Source organism: Penaeus japonicus, unplaced genomic scaffold (genome assembly GCF_977035675.1).
Source record: "Penaeus japonicus unplaced genomic scaffold, GWHDUDI00000001_assembly GWHDUDI00000029, whole genome shotgun sequence".
Classification (NCBI taxonomy): domain Eukaryota; kingdom Metazoa; phylum Arthropoda; class Malacostraca; order Decapoda; family Penaeidae; genus Penaeus; species Penaeus japonicus.
In genome coordinates, this window is record NW_028234431.1 from 29,520,682 (window position 1) to 29,535,681 (window position 15,000).

Here is a 15,000-nt window from a genome sequence, read left to right on the forward strand (position 1 = left end):
CTGAGACATAGTCAGGGTGGGGATGGTCCATGCCCTTGATCAGTAGTGTCTCTTTGAGCTCAAAGCGTTTCAGCACTCTGGTTGTCTGAGACAGCCAGGTGTTGTTAGCAAAGAGTTCTTGGTTTTTGTGCAAGCCGACGCTGCACTCTCTGTCTAGCTGCGAGTCACAGTGGGGACTGTAAGGACATTTGCAAGGAACTGGGCCGCATCTGATCAATCCGGGTGTCCAGGGAAAGAGTTTGGCCTCCAGGAGGAGGTTAGTAACCTTAGCCCACACAGGGGCACCCAGAATAATCCTGGCGGCTTCGTTTTGCATTATGTCGAGTCTTTTCCTGAGTCCAGGTTTACAGTGAATCAGGGCGACGGAGGCGTAGTCCACAATGGGACGGACAGCGGTGCACGTAAAAAGATCTTAGTACGCGGTGTCCAGCCCCTAAGCGCCGCCCAGACAGAGCTCTCATGACAGAGAGCCTTGCCTGGGTCGGTCTAAGAGATGTTTGATCTCGGAGCGGAAGGTGAGGTTCTCTATCGATCCATACCCCCAAGTATTGGTAGATCACGTGTACCCACTCAAGCTCTAGACCTTGGACTCGCAGTCTTTGATCACAGACATCATGCTTCAGGCCATTGCCTTCGATTTGGCTGACTGAGATCTTTAAAGCCCGACTCTGCAGCATTCCTCAGTTATTAGGTCCAGACAAACGCTGGCCTTTCTGACTGGATTCACATTTCTGTCTCCCAGTGGAGATAATTGCTAGATCATCTGCATATGAAATGATCGTGCACCCGCTGGGAGTGGAATGTCGAGAATGTTTAACATGGAGGATGTTGAACAGGGCCGGGCTAAGGACCCCTCCTTGAGGGGTGTTCCATTCTCTAGAGGCAAATGCCTGGAAAGGTGACCTTGGAACTTCACTCTGGCAGTTCTGTTCCGAAAGTAATCGCCAATCCAGGCAAGCAGCCTGCCTTTGATTCCCTTGCGGATCAGGGATCTCCTGAATGGCTAACGGGTTTGCCAGTTCAAAGCCTTCTCCAGGTTCAAAGGAAGACAATGACAGCGCTGGGCTGCTGCTGACAGTTGCTCAGTAATGGGTGGCAATGCTGTGGTAGTGCTCTTGCCCCTTGTGAACCCGTGTAGGTGTTCATGTGGAGTCCCAGCTTCCATTGGAGCCGTTCAGTACCATTCTCTCTGCTGTCTTTTTCCTAGACAGCTAACGCAGGGAGATGTGGGCGGTACCGTCCTGGCTCCTTTGGTTTGGGGACGGGAATTATATCAGCCCTCCTTCCAGCACTGTGGCAGTGAGGAAGTTTCCCAGGACCTGTTGATGAGATGCAGAAATGCAAGCTCACCTTCATGTCCCAGGTGGGAAATGATGGGGTGGGAGATTTTTTCCCATCGCTTACCCGGGGCTGACCGGGAACGCTGGACTTGTATGTTCGCCGTAATTCCCTCAGAGAGAACATGGCATCTGTATCATCAGGCTCGGGGGGGGGGGACCCGCCTTTGCTCTGATGAGGGCATGCCTGCCTGGGAGCAGTTGTTCTTGGCATGCCCTCAGCTCTGCTGGTAGTCCGACGCTACTTGTTCTAGCAGAGAACTCGAGTGCCAGTCTCTCCGCCTCCGAACGCGGGTCATGGTGGGTCTTTTTGGGGGCTGAGCGATTCATGGCCCGTCTGATACGGTTCCACAATTCTGAAAGGGAGGTTTGGTGGCCAAAGGACTCACACCACTCTAGCCACTTTTCCTGCTTTAACCTCTTAGCAGTTACCGGAGCATCCCTGAGAGCCTCTTTAGAAGAGTGTGGTTCTCGGGAGTTCTCTGTCTGCGAAAGTGTCTTCTGCACATATTGATTCTGTGGTTTTTTTAGTAACCTCCTTAATCTCATCATTGTAGTACCAGGCGTCATTGAAACACCCGGACCACGGACGAGTTTTGAGGATGGTTTCTGAGGCTGCCTCGTCTATGGCCTTTACTAGTCTGGCCTCAAGTATATCCACATTATCCTTAAGTGAGAAGTCATTGGTTCTGAGGCTCACACGGCAGAGCCTCCTGGAAGGCTTTCCAGTTGGCTCTTTCCACCTTCCATCGAGGATTGTGACTGGGGCATGGGTGCGGGCCCCCCGGGCCAGCATCCAAGATGGTGTTGACTATCCCATAATGATCACTTGTGGCAATGTTGTCCACAGACCAACTAATTCTCTCGACCAGGGCCGCAGTGACAAAGGTGAGGTCAAGGACCCCCCCGCCAACGTGTGTAGGCTCCTGGCTGTTGAGAGGAGCAATATCTGGGCATGACTCTAGCACCTCGGCTATGTGGCAGCCTGCCACATAGCCAGGATGGGGTGGTGGGCATTAAAATCCCCCCCTATGAGAATCGTGCTGCAGCAGCACAGGCTTCACTGATATCTAAACCCCTACAGTTGGCCTGCTATATACATTATACAGCTTGAGAAGACCCCAGCCAAATGGATCTGAACAGCAATGGATTCAACACCTCCACACTGCACAGGATCGGCAATCAGGGAGCAGGGGATAGTCGACTTCACAAGGGTAATCAGGCCTCTGGTACCTTGCGTACTCGGTAGCACAAAGGGATGATATCCCGAGAAGCGGACAGATTCCCCTGCTAGAGTCTCTTGGAGCATGACATCATCAATGTTCCGAGATCGCACGATCGCGTGGAGAAGGGCGGCCCTAGGGGAGAAGCTGTTGATGTTCCACTGCAGTATGCTTAAGTTAGTGGCCATAGTGCTTGTCTGCGTTCACTAAGTCATTGACGTCAAGGTATTCGGTCTCTGTGTCCGACGCCCCCTGGGGGGTAACTCCAGACATTTCGGAGTCTGACAACTCCTTGGTGAGTTCCACACTGAGTGTGATTTCCTCACTTGACTTCGTCACTGTCGTCAGGACAGGTCGAGTTGGAAGGGCTGGTTCTCCTGGGAGGTGGAGTATTCCTGGTCGCCTTGGCCTTCTTTTTGGGTGGCCTTGGCTTCCTCACCCTTTGGGGTTTGGGCGCAGGCTCTGCCAGTGTGGTCTTGGCCGCAGGTTTGTCGGGGAGACAGGGCTCGCCCTGAGTTGGGGTGGGAGAAGGAGTCTTGCCTGAGTTGGAGGGGGAGTTGTGGCCTTGGGCCTTCATGTCCTTTTCCTTCAGGGCATTGACGGTCTGAGTCATTGCCGTCATGGCTTATCTCGACTGCCTTCTCCGTCTCCTCGCTGGTCCTTCCCAATGCCGTCGCAACTGCTGTGACAACTGTCTTCAGCAGGAGCGTCAAGTCCTTCTCTGTGAACAAAGTCGGACTCTCCGCTCTTGGGTAGCCTTTGAGGTGTTCCCAGACCCCTTCCGGGTCTGTTTCCGACTTGGAACTTCCACCAGCGCCGGGAACTCTTTTGTGTTGGAGGCGTCGGTGCTGGTTTCGCTTTGGGCGGTGCTTCCTTCCTCTTAGGAGGGGGGGGAGCCCTTACCCCTTTGTTCTGCCCCAGACATACGTGCCTAGAGGGGCGGGAACAAAGTCTGTTCGTTTTGCAACGATCTCTTGCCGCCGAAGAGCCTCTTCCTTTCTGACAGAACATCCGAGGCTCCAGGCGTGTGTTTTTTATGGCAGTTTGGGCACTTGGCAGTGATGTCTCGCTGCCATCTTTGTGTGCTTTGAGACACACCTCTGTTCTGTGTGCCTGACTACAGACACCACAAAATTTTTTCGGCTTTGCAGAGCAAGTGGCCTTGAGGGGGTGGTGTCCGTACTTCTGCACGTGAAGCATCGGAGCGGGTCAGGGACGTATGTCCTGAGTCTGTAAGAGCCCCAATTGCCAAGATCCAAGGACGCAACTGGAGCTCCCTCCAAAGTGACCAGGACTTGTCTGGTTGGGTGCTTCCCTTTCAAAAATCGAGAAGCGCCCACCACCTTGGAATGTGCAGTGATGACCTCGAGGTCATATTTATCATCAGAGGAAAGCCAAGAAGCACCATCTTGGACTTCCCTCTCTTCGGGAGTCAGAGCCGACAGGTCACCTTCCGCCCATCCAGAAGCTTGTCAGTCTTCTGGAGGAAGGTGAGGGTGGCTTGGTCCTTTGGAACGATTATCATGATAGGCCATTGTCTCTGGCAATTTTTTTTTCTAATCGTCAGACGGCACTGTCTCACATCGCCTGGGTTTCCAGAGCCCGTACCATCTGGTAGGCATTGTCACACTCCACACGAATCCTTCCGGTTTAGGAGGAACCCTAAACTGGGGGAACCGACTTGGGGCTGCAGACTCGCCCTCTGAGTCCGAAGCCGTCCGAGGTCGTTTGCCTCTTCTCCGAACCGACGCCGGAGTTTTGCCAGTGGGGCCAGTAGGGTTGGAGGGTCCTGTCTGGCTTCCATTTTTTGATTGACTTCTCGTCTGGACCGACGCCAGAGATTTGTCAGAGCCTGGGGTTGGTTTGGAGGGTCCTGCCCGAGGTGCGTGGTGGTGGGGTGGGTTTTTCCTGGACCGACGCCAGATCCCTGCCCATCTTTTCCCTTTTGTCATCAAAGGGAAGACGCCCTCGAAGGGGTCTAGGGTGACAGCCTTTGTCATCGTCATGCAAGGTTCGTCAACAGGGATGTCAGTCATGGGTTTATGAGTTACGGTTGCCATGTAATAAGCGGTTCATTTCCTCCTCCCACGCCCCCACCCACCACGGAGTCCAACAAGGGGAAGCTTTGTATGAGTCCCCCCAATGCTCAGGTGCCACAGGGGTGGTGGGAGGGGAGAGGATATACGCAACCACTCCCGGCCTCGCGTTAATGGCACTCTCAAGACCATGCGATTGCCTGCAAGGCAGGAGCTACTTGACCCTAGCCTAGCTCACAATAATAGGGAGAGACCAGCCGATTGACCTAACCGAGTCGAGATCAGGCCACCCGTCTTGCTGGAATAGAGGACCAAAGAGGCGTGTTGCTAGCCGCAGGGCGTACTCATACACGGCATCGCTCAACCTCCAGGACTCCCGTCTCCCAGCGCACAGGGGCACCACGCACGGCAAACACGTGGGTAGGTGTAGGCCCCTGGGGGGAGGACCAGGGGGGATGCGACCCCACCTACTAGATCAGCACCTAGGAACCTTAGTCATCCCTCCTCAGAGAGCCCGCCGCTAGAAGTCACCTGAACGGGACAGAGAGACTGGCCAAATCCAGAGCGGGCTTGTCCAAGAAAGGAGTTCAAGCCCCCGCGCCACGACAAGGTGGTTCCTTGGCGGGGGTTTTAAAAAATGATGTCACAGAGTTCAGTTCAGACAGATATGCGAAGACGTCGCTTTGCCCGGGCTATATGCTCAAGGCGGCCCGGCCTCTGCCAGCTATGATGTCACAGAAAACTAAGTGATATTGATGATGATATGGTAGTTTCTGCTTCTGATTGGTTGAATAAACGATCTGACTTTAAACACTATTGTAAAATCAAATGTGATTGGCCAAGAAATCAAATGAAATGAAATTGAAAATGACTAATGTAGTACTATTTCTGATTTGTCGATTACCAGTGAAATCACTTCATGTCATGTCATGAGGTATGTGTGCATGTTCATACCTCACATAAAGATTGCTTCCACTTTCTATTGGTATTTTTACATAGAAGTGAAGGATATAGGCAAAGTTTGATAGAATAACACTAGAAAAGCATTGCTATAAAAGGTTTTCAACTAAAATAACTCCTCTGAACATGGCAATATTTTTACATGCTTTTATATTGTAGACACAGCCATGCAAACCATAAGGATAGGATGGGAGAAAGACGCTCTGAAAGGTTCAGTGCGGCCCTGTCCAGGGGGAAAACCCCCTGGAGTGAAGCGGGTTCAGGCGAAAATACGTCCTGTTGTGATGTGATAATTTGATGTTGATAAGAATAATGATGATTGTAAATATATATTTTTATTTTTAAGGTTCAAGGAATGGGGTAAACAGTTGAAGCCAGATAGGCCTTAGTGAACCAACTATGTGTAGAAAAAATAATCAGCATAAATATGTCGGACAAAATATGTCCCGGTGTTAATGGGCAAACTAATATCTTTTTAGTTGATTTTGATTTATTACTTGTGTTATTTTACTTCACATCTATGCCTAGTGTCCTTGATTTTGAATAGATGAGCTGTATTGAAATTTTATGATAAAACATTGTTTAATCTTATTTTTTTTTTACATTTTTTTATTTTTATTTAATGAGTAGAAGCACAGGTAAAAAAAAATATCATGGGCACAAAGTTTCAAGGTTTAGAAAGGAATTATTCATTGGGCTAGATAGAGTGGGCTGATTGGGTCCTGTATTTTCACATATTAATAAAGTTATTGTTATAAGTGGAAGTATATATTCTGTGAAATAAGAGGTGTGAATCAAATGTGAGAATGCCATATCACATTGCTTCATACCAGTGCAAAAAGTGCACACATATCATAGACATGATTGTGTTTGTAGTAATGTGAATGGCACACTTGGCTCTACATGTAGGAGCTATGATTCCAGAGATCAAGTGAAAATAGATCTTGGTAATGATAGTTGGTATCTGTTTAGCTTCAATCTGTTTAGATATATGGTAGTAAAAAGTAAACTGAATGCTAAAGGCTTTTAGAGAAAACGCTTTTACATAAGTAATTTCTTGATCTGTTATTTTTCAGGTGACAACAATCAGATTGTTACAATAGTGCCATCTAGCACAAATCCTGGAGAAGTCAGTTATGTCCTTATTGTTGAGCAGTCTGGAGAGAATGACAAAGATGACACAGTCTATGATTTCAATGAAGCTGATGAGGGTCTCAGTTATGTAAGTGCTTCATCAGTGTTTTATTAATTGTTTTATGGCTTGATGTGTTTCACTCGACTTTTTGTCTGACTGCATCAGGATTGAAAACCTGTGCTGTTTTTGAATGTATTGTTTTCCCTTTTTTTTTTTATCTAAAGAAAATTTTTGTAAATTGATTTGAAAGAAATTATAATCGAAGTGTATGCAGCGTACGTAAAGGCTAATAGTTCGCAATTTACAGGAATCCGGTGAGGAGGACGATAAAAAAATGATGCGGATAATACACAAAAAATCCCAAACCGTTACTCAGGCCCACATGTGCAACTATTGTAATTATACCAGCCCAAAGAGGTAAGATTAAATTTAGTGGAAGAATGCGTGAGTTTTTTTTTTTTTTTTTTAGTGTTTTTACATTTTACCCATTGATTCTGGGGATATGCATTGTCCACTCCACTATGGTTTTGTCTTATCAGTATTTGTCATTATTGTTATTATCGTGATCTTTATCTTTATATTTATTATTATAATTATCATTATCTTTATTTTTATCTTTATAATTATCATTATCTTTATCATTATCTTTATCTTTATCTTTATTTTTATCTTTATATTTATCATCATGGTGTTGTCATAGTCGTTATCGTTGTCACATATCTTTATCATCATGGTGTTGTCATTATTGTTGTCGCAGTAGTGGTTGGTAATTATTTTTAGTGTAGTAGTAGTAGTTATTGTCATTGTCATTGCCAGTATTATTATTTTTGTCATTATTATTATTATTATTATTATTATTATTATTAATTTTATCATTATCATCATGAGTATTATCAGTGTAATAATAATTGTTATAATGATTATAATTGTAATTATCTTAGTTATAGTAATTATCATGATATAATCATCATCATCATCATCATCATCATCATCATCATCATCATCATCATCATCATCATCATCATCATCATCATCATCATCATCATCATCATCATCATCATCATCATCGTATTCATATTCATATTCATATTCATGATGATCTGCATTGCTTGAAAGTTGCTCACATTTGTACATATGTAATAGATATATTTACAGTTCATATCCTTCTTTTTGTTTAAAATGTCAGGCATGCATGATTTCTATATTATTCATGCTTTGCCTTTAACCCGTTAACGACGGATGACAAGATAACACGTCTAGTGGTTTTTGGGCTACACGACGGGGACGCGTTACTTTGTCTAGCCCGGGGCGCGGGAGGAGCCAGCGCGCAGCGCTGGCTCGCGGCTAGTGCGGCCGAGAATCCCGACGCGTTAGGCTTATGCATTCAAGAGTCCCGGAATTTTGGTCTATTTAAGCCGGATTGGCCCCGTCGGGAACGGGTTAAGATGTATGTTAGTGTCATCTGTTGTTAGTTGAATAGTTGTTTGTTGTTGCAGATATCTCCTATCAAGACACATGAAATCACACAGTGAAGAGAGGCCACACAAATGTTCTGTATGTGAAAGAGGGTTTAAAACATTAGCTTCTCTACAGAACCATGTAAATACACACACAGGCATTAAACCCCACCGTTGCAAATTCTGTGAAAGCACGTTCACCACCTCAGGTAATTATATTGCTTTTATGCGAAATAGTGCAGAGAGTTGAGGACATCAATTTCAGATATATAGGGCTGATCTGACACATTTAGACATGTCATCACTAACTATAATTTATTTAATTTAATTTTGATCATCAGGTGAGCTCGTGCGGCATGTACGATACATTCATACCCATGAGAAACCCCACAAATGCCCCGACTGCGATTATGCAAGCGTAGAGCTGAGCAAACTAAAGCGGCACATGAGATGCCACACAGGGGAGCGGCCATATCAGTGTCCACATTGCACGTATGCCAGTCCTGACACTTTCAAACTTAAGCGCCACTTACGCATTCACACTGGAGAGAAGCCTTATGAATGCGAAATCTGCCATGCAAGGTTTACGCAGTCCAATTCGTTGAAGGCGATAAAACTGATACACACAGGTAGGTAGATAAGGCTTGATGCTTTACTTATGTTAGTCTGAAAACGCTTGCAGTTGATATTATATTGCATCAAGAAATTTCAATGGTTTATTGAAGAGTGATGTAGATATGATAATATGACTAGTAATATATAGCTTCAGTTAATATGCAAGTGTTATTACTAATGCTGAAATCTTTCTATTGTTTTTAATGGTGAAAATGGCTTAAGCATGGGTTCCAATATACAGACTCAGCCCTGTTCCCTGAGCCAGTCACCTGTAGTGGTTACATTACAGTTATATTCCCACTTGTTAATGATATCAAACATATTTTGAAGATGCCCTAGACTGTAGATCATCATTTGCAGAGGGTAACCTATCATGTGAATGCCATGATCTGTTTTATTTTAAGTTTCTCTTTGAAATCTAAGACAGGTATATATATTTTTTATAATTCTGATTTTTGATACTAAGCTAGATGTTATATATTTATTTTATTTTGTGATGTCAACCAATAGCTAGACACTAGATCGTAGAGCATGCATGAGTTGAGTTGAATCAAACAGATGTCAGAGAATTATGGGGCAATATAATGCCTATTAACAATGTTTAGATAATTGACAATGAAAGAGGAATTCTGTGTTTGGATGTTGCATCAGGGAACAAGCCGGTATATGCGTGTGAGCTATGTCCAACGACGTGTGGGCGCAAGACAGACCTCCGGATCCATGTCCAGAAACTGCACACCTCGGACAAACCACTCAAGTGCAAGAAGTGCGGCAAAGCTTTTCCAGACAGGTTGGTAGTGCTTTTGTATCTTTGTTTTTGGCTGATGTCTCCTTTCCCCTCTCCCCTCTCCCTCTTCTCTGTCTCCCTCTTCTCTGTCTCCCTTTTCTCTGTCTCCCTTTTCTCCTGCTCCCTTTTCTCCCTCTCTATTCTCCTACTCATCATTTTCCTCCTACTCCTCCTACTCCACCTTATCCTTCTTTTCCTCCTTTTCCACTGCCTCTATACTTCCCTCCCTTTTCCTCCTCTTCCTCCCTTTTCATTCTTTTCCTCCTACTACTACTTTTCCTCTTCCTCCTCCTCCTTTTTCCTCCTTTCCTCCTTTTTCCTCTTCCTCTTCATCTTCCTCTTCTCTTCTCTTCTCTTCCTCTTCCTCTCCTTTCCTCTTCCAACGACGTTGCGCAAGAACAGACCCCCGGACCATGACCAAACTGCACACCTCGGACAAATCCACTCCAAGTGCAAGAAGTCGGCATAGCTTTTCCAGACAGGTGAGAGTCATTTGTATCGTGTTTTGGCTGTGTCTCCTTTCCCCTCTCCCTTCCCGTCTTTCTGTCTCCCTTTTCGTCTGTCTGTCTCCCTTTTCGTCTGTCTGTCTCCCTTTTCCTCCTTCCCTTTCTCCCTCCTCAATTCTCCTACTCATCATTTTACTCCTCTCTCCTCCTACTTCTACTCCACCTTATCCTTCTTTCTCCTTTCCACGCCTCCTACTACTCTCCCTCTTTCCTCCCTCTTCCTCCTTTCATTCTTTTCCCCCTACTACTACTTTTACCCTTCCTCCTCCTGCTTCTCCTCCTTTTCCCGCCTTTTTCCTCCTCCCTCTCCACTTTCCTCTTCCTCTTCCTCTTCCTCTTCCTCTTCCTCTTCCTCTTCCTCTTCCTCTTCCTCCTCCTCCTCCTCCTCCTCCTCCTCCTCCTCCTCCTCCTCTTCCTCTTCCTCTTCCTCCGCCTCCTTTTCCTCTTCCTCTGCCTCTTTTTCCTCTTCCTCTTACTCTTACTCCTACTCCTCCTCCTCCTCCTCCTCCTCCTCCTCCTCCTCCTCCTCCTCCTCCTCCTCCTCCTCCTCCTCCTCCTCCTCCTCCTCCTCCTCCTCCTTCTTCTTCTTTTCCTCCTCCTCTTCCTCCTCCTTTTCCTCTTCCTCTTCCTCCTCCTCCTCCTCCTCCTCCTCCTCCTCCTCCTCCTCCTCCTCCTCCTCCTCCTCCTCCTCCTCCTCCTCCTCCTCCTCCTCCTGCTGAATGTAAATTCTATATGGTTGTATAGTAGAGGACAAACATGTGATACATATCCATTCAAATCCAGTTAATATGCTAATATTCCCCCCCCCCCCCCTCACACACATTTTTTTGTTTGTCTGTTTTCAGATATACTTTCAAGCAACACAACAAATCTCACGAGGGGGAGAAGTGCTTCAAGTGTGACCTTTGTCCGTATGCCTCGACCTCAGCAAAACATCTGGAATCTCACATGTTGGTTCACACTGAACAAAAGCCTTATCAGTGTGATCAGTGTGACCAGGTAAGATGACAGGAAGTTGTTGTTGTTGTTGTTATTATTTATGTATTTATTTATTTTTATATTTATTTTGTTTTGTTTTGTTTTATATATTAATTTTATTTTATATTTTATTTTATTTTTATTTTTATTTTTATTTTTTAATTATTTTTATTTTTTTCATTTTTTTCATTTTATTTTATTTCATTTTATTTCATTTCATTTCATTTCATTTCATTTCATTTCATTTCATTTCATTTTATTTTATTTTATTTTATTTTATTTTATTTTATTTTATTTTATTTTATTTTATTTTATTTTATTTTATTTTATTTTATTTTATATTATATTATATTATATTATATTATATTATATTATATTATATTATATTATATTATATTATATTATATTATATTATATTTATTTTTTATTTATTTTTTATTATTTTGTTTTGTTTTATTTTATTTTATTTTATTTTATTTATTTTTCATTACTTTGCTTTGTTTTGTTTTATTATTTTATTTTATTTTTATTTTATTTTATTATTATTTAATTTTATTTTATTGTTTTTATTATTATTTTTTTGAGCTCCTGTCTAAATATTCTGATGAGTTCTGGTTGATGTTATTATTGTTTCACCTTTTTTTTTTTTAGTGAGAAAGTGCTTGGTTGATTTACATTGTCATTCGTTGATGTGCTGTTTGCAGGCCTTCCGGCAAAAGCAGTTACTGAAGCGGCATCAGAACCTCTACCACAACCCAGCCTATATCCCCCCCATGCCTAGAGAAAAAACTCAAGAATGTCCAGAGTGTGGGAAAGCATTTAGACACAAAGGTAAGTTTTGCTTGCATTTTGAGCATGCGTATCTATCAGTTCTGGTTTCTGATGTCTTTTGAGAGGCGTTGTTTGAATTTATATATGTATGTTTTCCCGGTTGCAAATTTTACCTTTACTCAATTCCATCCATGTCTCTTAGTTGATTAGTTCATTAGCTGGTTGATTAATTATTTAATCGATTGATTGATTAATTAGGGACTTACTTTCTTACTTACTGGCAACTAACTAAAGTAGTAAAGTTTGGAAAAGAGATAGTTATGAAGATTTGTGCAGCATTGAATGTAAACTGAAAAAACTCTTAAAGTAGGTGTGGTTTATGAAACAAGATGTATTGATGATATATGAGTAAACTGTAATTATATGTATTATTTTGCCTCTACTTGATTGAGATGTGTGAGGCTATGATGGGGTTATGATTGAGAGTTTTTCAATTTGATGATTTGGTCTCAAATTTTAATCCTTGCAGGAAACTTGATCCGGCACATGGCAATCCACGATCCAGATGCCTCTGCACAAGAGAAAGCTCAAGCCCTCAAAATAGGAAGACAAAAAAGATTACAGCTCATAAATGGGCAACAGGTGAGTTTTTTTTGTTAGATTTTTTACCTGCCCAATTACCAATTTAAGGCCTTGGACAATTTGATATGATTTAACAAAATAATGGGATTGTTGCTTAAATTTCTGTTTTAATGCCGAATAAAAGTCTGATTCCCAAAAAATCTGATTCTTAATATACTGTTCTGATTCCCAGGTGGAGGTTTACACAGGAGAAGTTGACGAGGATGAAATTATGGCTGTGGAAGGACAGGACGGAAATCAGTATGTGGTCCTGGAAGTCATTCAGCTTCAGGTAAATATTGATTTTTTTTGTGTCTGTCTGATTCTCTATAGGTCACTTTTATAAATTGATTAGGTTCAGTTTAATGTTTTTCTCTCTTTTTGTTATTTTAACTTTTTTTTTTTTTTCCCTTTTTTTTTTTTTTTTTTTTGAGGGGGGTGGTAAACAGAACCGTCCTAAAAATATCATTGTATTTTGGGTTTCAACCATATTGTTCTGATTAAATGGTGGCCTAAGATCAGCCTTGTATTTCAGGATGGAGAAGGACATGTCATGATGTCGGATGGAATCCCTGTGACGGATAGCTCCCTCGATGGAGCCGGAGTCGCTAGTGTGTTAGGATCTTCACCTTTAATGGTTCCTGAGACAATTACTGGCGATACAATGGGTATGTCCACATATGCTGTTTTGAACATTATCATTATCATTTTACTGCTATTGTTGGTCTGGAATGATGTTCATGGATTGGATGGAGTGCAGAAGTGATGTTTTGTGTTTTAACACAAGGAGGTCATACATGGACTAAAAGCTTATTTTACTTATTGTATAGCCACTGTCTAGCCCAGGTTTGTTTAACCCCTTCACTACGAGCAGTAGAAAACGCGCCCCCACGCCGAATCCGGGATGTCGATGCACGCCAAATTTTAAACGTTGCTATTGAATATAACATTTTTTAAGCCAAAGCCTCAACAAGTTTTAAGCCAAAACTCAACATAATCATCATGTACTATATAACAAATATATGGATAATCAACCTCTTCCCCCTGTGCATGTGACAAGTTATTTACATGGGTTGGGAGGAGGGTGAGAAGAGTGACCTTGGAGAGAGAACTCAGTGACTCAGAGGACAAAAGAAAACGGTTGAAATAGTATGGTAAACTAATCATAACAAGTTTTATTTTTACATAATGTTCCATAAAAGAAATAATAAAATTATTGCTAGTAGGGTATATCCGTACCTCTCCTGGTATAAGCGAATCACACTCCTCTAATAATAATGAAAGTCAAGTAAGCCATTGTCTTGTATATGACCTATATACTGAAAGATCTCGCACAGTATCTGGAAGAAAAAACACTAATGCTAACACAACTCGGCCACGACGCAGTATGTGCGTCCTCGGATATGTCACAAGGGCTGCGATGACGCAGTATACGCGTCCTTGTGTTGAAGGGGTTAATGCTGATCAAGCTGTTTGAGTCATTATGTTATATTTACTCTTCACCCAACCATTTTTTATATTGCACCACAGACTATATTCTGCTGGCTTGCAAAATCTTCTGAAAGACTATTAGTAGCAGTGTTGCTAGTAACATAAATTTGTGAACTTTAAATGTTGATCCCTTTCTGTATCAAGCACCATTGGTTTGAATTTTTTCCTGTAGTTAGAAATGTTTTTTAAACTCTAAATTCTAAGCCAAATCTATTCAGTGTGATAAATATCTGTGATACTATTATGTACAAAAAATGATGAATATTATTATCTGTTACCAAATCTAGGTTTCCAAAAACTAAATATTGTTGTGCAGGCCCTATTGACGGGACCTGTTTAGTTTCAGATCCCTCCCTTCTCGAACTCCAGCAGAAGAAATCTGAATTGAAAACAGAAATCAGTGCAGAAGCCAAAAAGGAAGCGCAGAAGGAGATGGAGACTTGCTTTGGTTTCGATGTGAGTTCTGAAATACATAATACATAGTGTTGCATATAATTTTCCATAAAAAAGACTTCCCAACCTTTCTAAATATTTGTAACTGAAGTTGTGTCTAAGAGATATACTTACTTATTGATGAATACATTAGATTTGAAAAAAAGAAAAGAAAAAAGAATAGACTTTATCTCTGTTTTTCTATCTCTTTGCAGGACGAAGATGAAGGACAAATTCATTTGGAATTTGATGAATGAAGTCAACTACAAATTATTAGAAATCAATAATATTTTGATTTTTTGTATAGAAATGATCAGGTTTTTTCTGAAAATGTGAGTTTCTAAGTTTAGAACATTTGTGCTGTGATTATTTTTTTGGTAAATATACTTAAGTGTTATCTGTTAACATGACACAAGCAGAACACGTGTCTGCTTCAGCTCTAGAGATGATTACTGCCTTTAGCATGAAAATTTAGTAGGTATCCCAGAGCTGTATATCTAGTGATCTTCCCAGGGTTGTCCATCTCTTGAACTACCCAAAGCTGGGTCCGGATTCACCAAAAGTACCAGCACCTTCTCACCAGACTGTTTTGTATTGTTTACAAACATTGTTTACCAAGACACTTACTCAATCACAAGTCACTTGTGAGAC

At 42.5% G+C, this 15,000-nt stretch overlaps 1 protein-coding gene across 2 annotated transcripts in view; it reads left to right on the top strand.

Annotated features, from left to right (window-relative positions):
* The window catches only part of LOC147468440 (uncharacterized), an 18,158-nt gene that overhangs the window by 1,859 nt on the left and 1,299 nt on the right, over positions 1-15,000 (top strand). Inside the window, exons 2-13 of one of the 2 annotated variants that reach the window (XM_086554184.1) lie at positions 6,633-6,778; positions 6,999-7,108; positions 8,188-8,357; positions 8,490-8,777; positions 9,415-9,553; positions 10,902-11,055; positions 11,739-11,865; positions 12,335-12,447; positions 12,620-12,718; positions 12,962-13,094; positions 14,234-14,373; positions 14,565-15,000. The exon at positions 14,565-15,000 is cut by the window's right edge and continues 1,299 nt beyond it. In XM_086554184.1, coding sequence (XP_086410310.1) covers positions 6,633-6,778; positions 6,999-7,108; positions 8,188-8,357; positions 8,490-8,777; positions 9,415-9,553; positions 10,902-11,055; positions 11,739-11,865; positions 12,335-12,447; positions 12,620-12,718; positions 12,962-13,094; positions 14,234-14,373; positions 14,565-14,606 — 1,661 coding nt within the window. In that variant the 3' untranslated portion in view covers positions 14,607-15,000. The remainder of the gene's footprint in view (positions 1-6,632; positions 6,779-6,998; positions 7,109-8,187; positions 8,358-8,489; positions 8,778-9,414; positions 9,554-10,901; positions 11,056-11,738; positions 11,866-12,334; positions 12,448-12,619; positions 12,719-12,961; positions 13,095-14,233; positions 14,374-14,564) is intronic. The other variant, XM_086554185.1, reaches the window with a different exon arrangement.